The sequence below is a fragment of the Denticeps clupeoides genome, chromosome 3 (genome assembly GCF_900700375.1).
Source record: "Denticeps clupeoides chromosome 3, fDenClu1.1, whole genome shotgun sequence".
Classification (NCBI taxonomy): domain Eukaryota; kingdom Metazoa; phylum Chordata; class Actinopteri; order Clupeiformes; family Denticipitidae; genus Denticeps; species Denticeps clupeoides.
The window spans coordinates 15,463,340-15,476,710 of record NC_041709.1 but is presented as its reverse complement, the minus strand read 5'-3'; the positions used below and the strand labels follow the sequence as shown (position 1 = coordinate 15,476,710).

General features: G+C 39.8%; 1 protein-coding gene across 3 annotated transcripts in view; it reads right to left on the bottom strand.

Annotated features, from left to right (window-relative positions):
- The window catches only part of ap3b1a (adaptor related protein complex 3 subunit beta 1a), a 60,285-nt gene that overhangs the window by 33,877 nt on the left and 13,037 nt on the right, over window positions 1–13,371 (bottom strand). For all 3 annotated transcript variants that reach the window (XM_028973798.1, XM_028973797.1, XM_028973799.1), the window contains 11 exons: window positions 10,674–10,856; window positions 8,458–8,610; window positions 7,272–7,369; window positions 6,824–6,878; window positions 6,657–6,728; window positions 6,220–6,282; window positions 5,996–6,128; window positions 5,752–5,861; window positions 4,968–5,144; window positions 3,202–3,388; window positions 244–374 (listed from right to left, as the gene is read on the bottom strand). In XM_028973798.1, coding sequence (XP_028829631.1) covers window positions 244–374; window positions 3,202–3,388; window positions 4,968–5,144; window positions 5,752–5,861; window positions 5,996–6,128; window positions 6,220–6,282; window positions 6,657–6,728; window positions 6,824–6,878; window positions 7,272–7,369; window positions 8,458–8,610; window positions 10,674–10,856 — 1,362 coding nt within the window. The remainder of the gene's footprint in view (window positions 1–243; window positions 375–3,201; window positions 3,389–4,967; window positions 5,145–5,751; window positions 5,862–5,995; window positions 6,129–6,219; window positions 6,283–6,656; window positions 6,729–6,823; window positions 6,879–7,271; window positions 7,370–8,457; window positions 8,611–10,673; window positions 10,857–13,371) is intronic.

Sequence of the window (13,371 nt, the reverse complement as noted above, 5' to 3'; positions counted from 1 at the left end):
GAGAGTTTTCAGGTTGTGCGAGGGAGCGGAGCTGTCACCTTTGATTGGGCAGAGAAGCAAACCCCGAAAACAAAGTACATGCTGTCTGTTTAACAATAACAATGATGTTAGGATTTATAGTTGATGCTCACAATATAGTCAGGTACCCTTCATGATAGATGTTCTATTGATTAGTTCTGTCTCTGTTTATATGACATGACACTCAGATGCTGCACCAAACGTCCAAGATATTTCTTTTTTTACCGGCTCCATGACCTCTACGTTCCTCACTGATGAATCAGGTGCTGCTGTGGGCCAATCGGACAGCTCCAGGTAGCCGGTCGCTTTGCTGTTGATGGTGTGGGACAATGTACCAAGCTGGAAACGATCCCGATCTGTCCAGAAAAACAGAGCAAAAGACAAACCATCCTGTGGTGAAGTGAAGCACAATGATGGGAGGAGGAGGAGAGGGAGTCCAAAGTCACGTCAGCCTAAGCTCAATCAGCAATTGTGGGTAATTGGTGTTAAACAAGCTGAAATGTCAGCGCATAAGGGGCACAACGTGTAATGGCTCAGGGAGACCGCTTCAAGTCCATTGATTAAAATGACTTTTCGCCCATAATGGTCACTAAAAAGGCAATCAGTCAACGAGCTGTGGAGGTGTTACTTTGTAAATGAAGCCTCACTATGTATACGGTTGGGGAGGAGGAAAGCAATCATTACCATCAAGAAGGATATAAGTGATATCCTCTGAAAACAATAACACTTTTTCATGTTAATGACATTTAACACACTATATTGGGACGTCAAATGGTATACTCGTGAAAATTAGGATGCCCGTTTCAAAACAACTCAGTATGTCATTTACACACTATGGCAGACTCCAAAGCTTTTGGATTTCTAGAAAGCATGACATACACTATCATTTTACATTTACATTTCCGGCATTTATGAGACGCCCTTATCCAGAGCGACTTACAATCAGTAACCTGGAGCAACATAGGGTTAAGTGTCTTGCTCAGGGACACAATGGTAGTAAGTGGGATTTGAACCTGGGTCTTCTGGTTCATAGGCGAGTGCCACCCTGGAGAGCAGTCAATCATTTCTCATATTTTCCAATACAATTTCTATATCTTTTCGGCCCTTGTGTCTGGGAAAAGTGACATCATATAGCGGTTTCTAACTCATGCTTAACCTTTCTTCAGATACTGAGCTCCACTGCCTCCAACGAAGGAAGGATCGGGACGGTACACTACCATAATACATGTAATGTAGTAAAAGGGAGTTTAAATGGTCCAGAAAGAGAACATACGGTGGGAGAGCAGTCAATCAATGCTATAGGAAGTTTGTGTGTAACTATTACCAACACCGGAATTCTTCTCTATGAGATACAGCCACCAGCCCTTTCTTATCTATATCTGTTTATTTAACATATTTTGACTAGATTTACAGCTCAAGTTTATATAGCCTAAAGGATTATACAAAGTTTTGATTATCCTATTGGGTGTGTTATTGGGATTTTATAAATTTAATGTGTTCAAATACAATTTCGTAACCTCAGCACAGATACAATTCTGTACCCCCCTACCCCACACAATCTCTGGTACAGGGGCGTGGACCCCAGGTTGGAAACCACTGCCCTAGAGTTGCCACACTCCTTTACCACACACCCATACATGTCAGAAAAAGCAGATACATTGCGATACCAACTTAATTACTAGTTAAATAGCAATTTAAGCAATGCAAGCATGAACCATTTCTGTAGACGTTGCACACAAATCACAGCCTTGACCGGAGAAAAGAGGCTCTTCAGGTCAATTCATTCTTCCCAGGGTCAATTCAATTAGCACGCCCTTGAAACACTTGGTGAGGTCGTATATTTATGGCAACCCTTTCAAGCCTTCAGGTATCAACTCTGCAGGAGAAGCGAAAACTTCAGAGTGAGCTTCTTCCATTCACGTTGTCACCATTGTGGGACAGGACAGGTCAAGCATCCAAACTCAATAGCGCGTGGTGACGGATGAGAAGCTGGGTAATAAGACGTACAGTGGGATTTTAGAGATACAGCCCTTTCAAATTTTATTACTCTCTATTAAGAGCGAGATGCACTTAAGTGAGCACAGAAAAAAAAATAACAAGAAGAAAAAATAAAATCAAATAAAAATTACCCCAACTGACAGCCGACATCAATCAAAGGGGCTGGGCGCATCCTACATGTTTAACCCCAAATTTAGCCCTAGTCGTGCCGCTCATATCAATGCAATTCCCACTGATAATATTTTCATTTGAGCTCATAATTATATTAGCCAACCATAAATAAGTAGGCGGTGAGGAGGAATATGAGCTTGTGAATAGTCAACGAAAGATCATAAACATTTTGATTGAGGGACTAATATCAACGGTCTTGAAACTGACAATCACATACAATTATGACAGAGGGGGTGTAAAGCAGGGCGGAGGGGTGGAACCACTCATTCCATTTAACTTCTGTGATGCATAAATGGGGCTCTTTATTAGAACAAAGGGAAAGGCTGCAATTTCTGCACTGGGTTTTATTTAGCTTGTTTGCTTTGTTGTGTCTCATCAAATTTTAATTCACAAAGTCTTATCACAAAGGCAGTAGTGAAGCCAGGAAACTTTCACTGTGGTGGCCAGGATGAATCTGTGATCTCACAAAAAAACAAAAAACAAAAACAGGAATATTTAACCCTTTAATGCCATGCGTATCATATTTGAGACATGCATTTCTGGGACACACTGAATTACCGTGAGATATAAAAAGACTTTTCAGTCCATTATTTCTTGATTCAGGCATTAAATGTTAAGCACCTAAACCACACACACCTCAACAATATTTGGTACTGGTGAAAAAGTTTAAATAAGTGCTGTTGATTTTGTGGAATAGCTCAGCCATGCATATTTGGACCGCTTATAAAATTAATAGCACACCTCACACAATAGAGTAATAATTTTTTATATATATCTTGCCAGTGTGCCCACTTTGGTATGACCTGCATTAAGTGCAGAAGGACGTACTATAATAATCAATAATAAGAAATAAAATTTCTGACCATTGACCATTTTTTTTTCTTTTTCGTAATGGTCGTGATTTGTAAGTCAGACTGACGCAAGCCATATGTGAAAATGCTGTTCTTGACTACATCTATGACTCAAATTTATATTTTTTTAGAAGATTATTTATAGAAACTGTAGAAGCTGTACCTTTGAATGTAGACTCAAGCATTGGTGCAGGCTTGGAGGCCAACAGGATGCGACGAGCATATTTACTGAGGGCTCCGCTCTTCTCATTGGGCACGATGAGCTGTCGAATGAAGCGGGTGCGGTCTCTGATGTCATAGCTCTGGTCGTATTTGCCCAAGTTCAGAATGTACTGGGTCAACAGCTTTGTCTGGAACAAAGAAAGGGAGCAAACATTTGAGTGGATGAGAGAGAAAGAGCAGTAAGATGGGTGCAGATGAGGCTGGATAAGGATGAGGCTGAGGATAACTTACAAAAGGTGATACATGACCCCCAAAAATCCAGATAAAAATGAGTAATAACAAAGAGAGATCAGTGCATATGGAATTAGCAGGGTGCAACGTGGTGCAGAACAATGGCACGCGCCACCTTGCCCTACGCAGTGCAACAATGATGGGGGAAAGGATGTGGGGAGGGGTAGGGGTGGGGCTGATGTTTGAGGTTTATAAGTTTGGAAGCAAGCTATGCCCTCCTCACCCACTGAAATTCAAAACACCCCCCACCCCACTGCAAACCCCATCGCCAGGCTGTCAAGTCCCGTGTGTGTGATACATTATTAAATCGCTGGTGTGGAAAGAAAAGCCACATTAAAAAACAATCATGTGGCAAAGCTGCTGACGGCTCCAGCACCGGGTAATGAAAACAAAAATACGGTTGAACACACACACACACACACACACACACACACACACACACACACACACACACACTAACTGAACTCACTGAAACCACACAAACAAGGAAATATGAACAGGAGATCACACACAAGTATACACAGGATATACGTCAACATATGAGTAGGATGGCAACAGTGTTAGGTGAGCAGGAGAACGCCTTTCTTTCTTTCATTCTCTCTCTTTTACACACACAGTCAAATATTTGGAGACCTAAGATACTAAACGTACTTGAAATCTATTGTTAACACCTTAACTACCTTTATGTCACAAGATCTTTCAGCACAAATGCTTGCTGCACCTCATTAGCCAAAAGCAAATCATTCGGTTCTTGTGGGCTTTTTAAATTAAATTTGTACTTTTTTTTTTTGCAAATAAGCCCTTTTTGTTGTACGGACCAATTCATACTCAATGTTTATTAAATTTCATCTATTCTGATCATTATGGGGGACATTTGGTCAACACTAAGTAACACAAGCACACACACGGTCACATACACACTCGCACGAGCGCGCACACACACACACATACACACACACTAAATTATGATCCATTAAGGGTGGCCCATGAATCACTGAGGTGTATTACTGCAAATTATTGTCAGTGCATTTGGCTATAACCTACCCTCTGCTCCATCCAACTCGCACACTACCCCCCACCCTCTCTCTACCACTCACCCTTCGTCTGACATCGAAAGTGACAAACTCACCCTCTCCATATTTTTACGGCCTGAGAACAGCATGAACATTCAGGGTAGATGGGTGCGCTAAGAGTAGCATGTTTTATTTAAGACTGATAAAACCAGCTGAAGAGGCTTTATGAGTCTCTCAGTATCTTTTTGCCAGAGGAGGAATGAATCTCACATCTATGTAGGTGTCAACATAATTTCAACATGATTTTAAAATGAGCCAAAGAGCATGATTAACATCTCTATACTGCAGCATGCAGTCTTACACCATTAACACCAAATTCACAAACTTTGATTGTTCTTAAACCTCTCCAAAAATAAAAAGATTAGAATAAAAAAAGCTGCTACCTAGTTAGATGTATTTATACCTGCTTCGAGTTGGTCAGGTATAGTTTGGCAGCCAGATTGACTGTCTGCAACTTGACAATGTCTTCCTCCACGGTGAAAGTCTTGGCCATCTTCCTCAGCACATCTGGGGCAATTTTGGGCACACGCTCACAGTATTCTCCTATCAGCCACAGTATGCTGGCTCTCGCCATGGGAACCTGTCAACAAGCCAGGGTTAGAAACAATCAACGGACCCTACAGAAGAAAAGCTTTGTAGAAGTTCAGTTTTTAAAGAATCAAGTGAACTATACATTAAATCCTGACAAGGGAAGCATTCAGTTTGCAATGTTAGTCAATCTCACTATAAGCCATTTAACATTATCTCCAGAGCACCGTCAGATCTGGTTCACAAAGGATTTTAAAACACTTAAAAAGAATATGTAGTTCAAGAAAAAGCCTACATCTATTTAAGACAGACACTTTCTAATAAGACTAATTTTGTTAAATTGCAACACAACACACAACTGTAATAGAATTACCAAAAACAATTTATTGGGATTAACCTTTAAAAAAATAATGAGCTCAACTGTGCTGAATTAATTTCATTGTGTATTCATTAGGGCCATGAAACAATGTTATTTGGCACTCAGGTGTCTGTCTGGATTATGACATAGCATGTTCCCTTGTTTTTAAAGCTTTGATTAAGGGCAATTTTACAGATTTGATTGGCTGTTTATGTGGTGCTTGCTGAAGTCATCACTGTGTAATGTAGTGTAAGATGGTAAGTGCAGATTGAAACACGTTGCAGTCATTTTTTTTTCTTACTGTTATGTTGTCAAAGAGCTTAGCCATGTGTTTGATGATTTCGCTGTGCTGTGTGGGCTGGGTCTGCAGCAATTTCTTTATCACCACTACACTTTCGGCCACCACAGTTTCTGTGGAGAAACAATCAGCCATCATTACCACCCCTATGCTCACCATTTGTTATTCCCAAACCCACCATCTGCAGCTATGCAGAGAAAATAAAATATGTGAACTGAATATATTACATTTACTTGCTGGGCCTCACCATCTCTGTTGGACAGCAGCAGCACCAGTCCATTCAGGCAAGTGTCAGTCACATCCGTGATGTTTGTAGCACAGCGTCCAATGGCTTGGATGGTGGCAGCAGCAAATGCCTTGTCCTGACTCTTTACATAAGTCTGGAGAACAGAGTAACATACTACATATTAGTATATTTGACATTCTGTAGTATTTATCAGAAAGGTAAAGAAAAGGATAACAAAAACCTGCCTGGAACTCCCTCAAGATGGTGGAAATGTTTGCTTCATTAGCCAAGTTAGTCAGAATCTCCAGCTATGAGTAACACACATAAAAAAATGGTTTTAACAACTCAGCATCACAATACGATACGTAACAACTCAGAATCTCACAATACGATACGTATCATGATACATGGGTCACAATACAATCATGATTTATTGTGATACTGTACATATTGCAATACTTTACAGTTAACTGAAAATGTGAAAACAGAGCGGATATACAAGATGTTGTGTAAGATCTGTGTAGATCACATTACATAAAAAAAAAATCTTGGGCTAAATTTGCATACAAAAATATTTGATGATATTGCATCGATACACTGACACCACATAAAATCACAATATATTGCTGCATTGATATTTTCAACACCCATAAAAATTATATATATTTCTAAATGAATATACCTTGAGAGTCTTGATGTGTGTGGGGTCTGTGGATCGGACATAGAAACTCTTCATAAAGGGTTCAAATATGCCCTACACAGAAACAAAAAAACATTAAGCATTCTACCACTAATATGGGTAGTGTATGGTTTAAGTAGAATTTTCATTACGGTTTCGGTTTTAGGTACCTTCTGCTGAATAGACATGGTTGCTATATTTTGCAGGACTATATACTGCACTTCCCTAAAAGAGATAAAACACGCCATTGTTTACGATCAAAATGTGAATCTTTATGTATTGGTAATAAGCATAAATACATGTATAAATTATAATATAACAATGGGCAAGACCCAACTATAAAGGCTAATTTATGCTCCCTCTATGTTTAATCAATTTTAACAATCACTGGCCACATTGATTATTAACTTATGGTTAAATGATTCTGACAACAATAGCAGAGGAAGTTGTGGTAATGTATTAAATAAAAATGAGGCAGTGTAAATTGGTTGTAATTGACTCCTCGAAAGGTTTTCCATTTTTAAATAATCCTTTTGTCAATATTCCCCGGACTTCATTGCAGTGTGTCAGATGAGTATGTACTGAGGGGTTTAAAAAAAAAATAAGAACACATAATACCGGTGACTCCTCAGTAGTCGGACCAGTGATTTGGTGATCACACCCACTTCCTGTTTTGGAGCAAGGTGCCAGTACAGCTGGGCGACTGACATCACGACCTAAAATAGGAAGAAAAAAAAGAAGAAAGAGATAAAGAAGGAAGAGGGAAGGGAAAAGAATAGAGATATGAGAGGGATTGTGATTGATTAGGAAGGCTTAAACACATCTAATGATATAGTTTTAGACCAATTTACTTTGACCCTGGCTATGAGACGAGGACAGCAGGTCTTTTTAATACAGCTGTATAAGCTCAAAGACACAGAGGGTAAACTCCCCACAGCATTCCACCACCTCTTGTTCAAGACAAAAAAAAAAGACAAGATGCACTATAAAGGACGCAACTCAGCCTGTGGTTTTGTCTGACAGACACACAAAGCACCAAATTTTAAATAAACACGTTCATTCAAGCCATTTTTCTGCCGAGAGTTTGCGGCATCCACAGACCTTGAATCTCCTGGGTGATGGAGAACGGGCAAGCTAAGGGCATGTGGGTGAGCCTGTTGATGCATCTCTGTAAGTCAATGTGGTGCGCGAGTGGTCCATTTGTGTCAGTGCTTCTGCGTTCTGCAGCTCATTTATCTGATGTTTACGGGAATTGTTTCAATTTGTCTCCCAGATTGAGCATGTGTAAAAGAGGCCAAATAGTCATACGTGTCTACGTCTGTTTGTGCCAATGCATGAAAGACAGCACAGTTCCTGGTACAGCCTTGTGTACCCAGAATTCTACAGGAAGTAAAATCGGGAACCCATCACAGTTTGGATTCTTCAGGAAAGAAGTCTCCCACTAGCCACTCTTATTGGACTGAAGATGACAATCGCAGGTTCAGAGTGAGTGGCCCACCACCACTTCAGCTGCAGATGGTGTGGTGTGTGTTTGCCACCAGATTGCCACCACAACCTCACCAGAGAAAATTAAAATTATCTTGATTATTTACATATTTACATTATTTAATTGCATAAAGAATAGAAAAAGAGCTTGTAGAAAAAAATAGTTCTACAATTAAAAAAAATAGTAAGCACAAAGAGGTTACATATCAGCATTTGTTATTCTCACAGTAACTAGCTGTGATTGTGTGGACTGGGGACCAATTCAGTCATACAAGGTCATTAGAATCACAAAGCTATGAGTTGCGTGTTAAACGCTCACCGCTGTGTTCCTGCTCTGCAGCAGTGGCTTGGTGTTCCTCAGCAGAAGTCTGTGGTCTGGGTCCATGATGTAGGGTTTTGACTGGGGCGTGCCCAGCTTTTCTTCATCCGATTCATAGAATGCCTGCTCACTGTTTTCATCAAAAATGCCATCCTGTGTCACAAACACACACACACACACACACACAACACATTAAAAACAGTCATTAAAACAACAATTAATTAAAGGGGGCTCGCAAATCCTGTTCCTGGATGGCCTTTTGGTATGTTAGGCAGGTTAAGAGCCTGTTGTCTTCTTCAATATAAATAATCTATGTGCTTCCTAACCCCATATACACAACACAGTAAAATTCTAGTAAACTCTACAAAAACAAGAGAAAAAGACTTGTGAGTGACACACATTGAGTGACATTCACATAAAAAAACTTCTGTATGTGTGTGTAAAAAAATAGTTATGACAACTTTATTTTAGCAATTTCTGAAGAGTCCCTTAAACACATTGACAACCTCCTGGTTTTGGCCTTTACAAAAAAACCTGCACACATCCAGGCGATTACAGGCCACCCCGACCCTAAACATCCTGCATCCATTTTATTATGTCTAATGGAAATGAGGAACGCCCATGTCACGTGTAACAGATGAAATGGACAGGTCTTTTTCTCATTTCGGCCCGGTTGTGCTTATCCTGCTAAACAGCTCATTCTGTAGGAAGCTGGTTATTTTCCACAACACTCTGGCCCTTAACAAACCTCATTAGTATGGAAATGCAGAGTCAATCACACACCCCCTCACACCTCACATTCTTGCAGAAGAATGCAAATAAGGTGGAACCCACCATAACATTTCTACGCAGGCATAAATCAACAAAAACGGACCATTTGTAGCATGTGTTACACGTACGGAACAAGGTTCAAAAAGTGCTATAGCCCAGAGCTGATCAGGATTTTACATTGACTCGACCTTACCTGAAAACTCTCCATGGTGGCTTAAGGAAAAGAAGACATTCACAAATCAATTACTGGGTGGAATTGATAGTAAAATGGCATCACAAAAGGAGATGCTCTGAGACCAAACCAGGGTGGCTCAAGCTTTCGCTGGAACGCTTGGCGCAAAAAAAAAAAAAAAATCAATAAAAATATTTTTTTCCACAGAAACCAAACCACAAGTAATGGATACACAAAAGACAAGAGGCACTTCACCACAGATCAATGGAGGACGATGAAGGACAACCATGAGGATAAGTGAAGATTACAGCTATTGTGTGTTATTGAAACCTTTTATTGACGTTACAGCATAATGGCAATAGTGTTTTTCCCTGGAAAAGCCAATCTCTTCTGGAGTGTTTAGATGTATTCAGTGCCAGAGGAAATGTGCTTCAAACTCTGGCCTGGCAAGTTCCTCTCTCCTTAACCCTAATTGCATCTGACCAGGGTGGTAGTAGCCTATTGGGTAACACACTCGCCTATGAACCAGAAGACCCAGGTTCAAATACCACCTACTACCATTGTATCCCTGAGCAAGACACTTAACCCAGTTGATGCACCCAGGGGGGACTGTCCCTGTAACTACTGATTGTAAGTCACTCTGGACATGGGCATCTACCATAATTGTAATGTAAATGTAGCATATGTGATATAAAATATAAAATATGTGTGTAAATGTGTGAAAAATGTGTGAATTGGACTAACAATAACTAAACTGTTCTTCATTATAGATATCTAAAATGAAAGTGGATATAAAAAGTATATAAATGTCCCCTAATATACTGTCATTTAAATGTATTAAACAGTTCATAGGTCACATTTAAGGTATTAACGAATTATTGTGTTCTCATTTTTTAGATCACAAAAACCTGGGACTAACAGTTTTAATATACGTATATGTATATATACACTAGCGTATTAAAATGATAACACTGTAAAATGGCTATTTGTTTTTGTAATTTATTTCAAAGGGTTAAAAACTCTACCCTTCAGCCCAAACCATGTACTGACTAAAAATCAACATAATGTTTCATTTGGATATTTCCGTATTGGAAATCCTTTTTGCTTGAATACAGACAATGTTATAATAATTTGCTGTCTTACAGACTTTCTTCAGCAGTAAGTCATAATAATAAACATCACTTACGGTTTCACTTTCAATTACTTAAACAAAATGACCTTTTCAACATTTTTGTGATGCACTAGCATGTGTGTGTGCAAAACACAGGCTCACCTCCTTCCAGGGGCTGATGAACTGTGTACGGGCGTAGCGCGTCAGCATGCTGATGATGACCACCTGGCCCCATTCCTCCACATCTACCAGCAGGTTGCAGAGCTTGCGGTAGTTTTTGTGGATCAGGTCAATTCGGTCGGGACAAACTTCCTCAAATGCCATGACAACACTGCCAGCCACAAGCTACCAAAAAAAAAGGAAAAAAAAAATCATATTTGATAAATACTGAAAAACTGAACATTTTGAAAATATGCTTGCACAATAAGGACAAATGAAATGCAAATATTTCAACAGACAAAGAAATGTAGGGCCTGAGTGGTCTCTGCAAGAAAATAAAATCCATATAATCAATCATCCATGTAAATTTTGAAACATCTGCAGATTGTAGAGATTGAATGGTCATTCAGAAATCTAATGGAATGATGCATCTGAGATATAACCATCTTGACAAACTTCAACCTGTTTTCAAGTTATTCCCATCTTTTCCAAATGTCTTGCGTGCCGATGGCTGTATAAGAAAGCACTTTCAACTTTGTTACATTTTCCGCAACTGGGCACTTTCGCCAATGGAGCGGCAAGGAGACACAAATGATGGGAAAGGCATCCAGTTGTTGCCAAATGAAGAGAAACACCTGAGTAAACGAGAGATAAAAGGCAGATGGAGAGCAGGTGCGTCCACACATGCACTTCCTGAGTTAATTAACTGCTGACACCCTTTACTGTGGTGGGTCATGCAGAAAATGCAGGGCAGGGATGTAGAGACGGGATGATTGTTAAGGAACTATTTTGAAGGACCCCAAACGAAGCCATGTAAAGACATGCAGAAAAAGTGGAAGGCAACAAACCTCAGGTCATAGGAATGTCACAGATACAGATGAACAACTGATCAGGATTTATCCAACAAAAAATAAGATGATCCACCGTCATCCAGTCATCCAGGTAACAAGTAATGGACAGTATACAGTACTCTCTGAATGGCACAGTGCCTAATACCTGCACAAATCTGTATTCATATGTAAAGTATGTTCTGTTCCATGCTAAAACAATAAAGGGGCAGTGGTGGCCTAGCGGTTAAAGGAAGTGGCCCCATAATCTGAAGGTTGCCGGTTCGAATCTCGAGCCGCCAAGGTGCCACTGAGCAAAGCACAATATACTTTCCTATATCAAACGATCTGACTTTCAAATAAATAAATAAATAAATAAATAAACAAACAAAAATCTTACGCTTTTCTGAGATTGCCAGACTGAAACCGAAGACACCAGAAACAAATTGTTTATTAGAGCCAGCTCGGCTCTGTTTTCAGCCATTTTGTTAGCTGCTAGCTTTACACAGTGAACACATCATGTCGTACTGTGCTCATTGCTTCTGTATTCCAGGCCCTCTGCAGCAGTGTGTTTCCATTTAAAAGAAATGCAAATGCTTTTACAAATGCAGATACTAATTTTTTTCATGATCATGAAAACAGACCAAAATCACAGAAATCTAGATGAATTTTATCGCGGTCAATCACCTAACCCTAATGTGGTCTTAAGGAAAATCTGATTAAGGAAGTTCAGATCTTCCCTCTTATAGCATTTCCTAATTTTAAAATGGTTATACATACAATGGAAAAAGATCATATGGCTACCGGTTTATGATCTGAACAAATTACATCCTGATGGCATGAGAAAAGGCCATTCAACAAAAGCAGAAAAGGTGCCAGAGACCTGCATTACCTTGATTACGCTCAGGCTAATGATACACAGGCATAATTACCCAGTTAGGCGATAACTAAGCAAGAATCAGCCAGCAGCTCTGAAATGACTGAATGGTCTAATTATAGTACTTTCTCTCTCCTCCCTAATCCATTTAGACTCCCTGACTGCATTACCAACACGGAGGGAGGAAAAATTTGAGACGGTGAAGCATTTATCCATTTACCCAGGCAGAGTGAAATATGGGCAGATTTCATTATTTTCCCCACTGTCCTCCAACTAATAGATTTCGGACTATTTATATGACTTTGAGTGGAAAAAAGGAATGTGGAGGCTTCTTAAAATACATGTTATCAAAAAACACAAAAAAAAAAAAAAAAAAAAAAGTCCATTTAAGGTCTAGCGATTGTGTTATTATCCTGGCTGCCGAGTGATTGACAGGCCAGCGTATTAATATGCAAACCACATTAAGGCAGGGGGGACAGGAGCAGAATGGAATTTCTCCCATTAGATGAGCCCAGCGTCCGGCCCCTGTGGAGAACGCTGCAGTTTACCCATCAGCCCAAGCATGGGCCTGCATTCATTGGCTCTTGGACGGCGCTGACGAGAGGTTTTCTGCAGCTCTCGGCAACAGCGATAATCACTCAACAATCTGCCAGCTTCGGGAGTAAACAAGCTCTCACACACACACACACACACACACACACACACACACACAAAGAAACACAAGTTTACAGCCAGCCGGCAAAACACACACTCCCAAACCAAGGAAGATAGTGTACATGAAAGTTGGAGACTCGATGTGAAAACCCCCAAGATGCAATGTGTTAAAGTACCAGAAAAAGAAACAAAGGAGACCAAAAACAGAAAAAATGAAGCAAAGACTTAATTTCCTAAAACCAATTAAACCAAAAAAAAAAAAAAGATGGAAAGCTAATTTGCCATATATGGTTTTTTATTTAAATGCACAGCAGCTTTCTAAATAAACAGATGCTATTGTTCT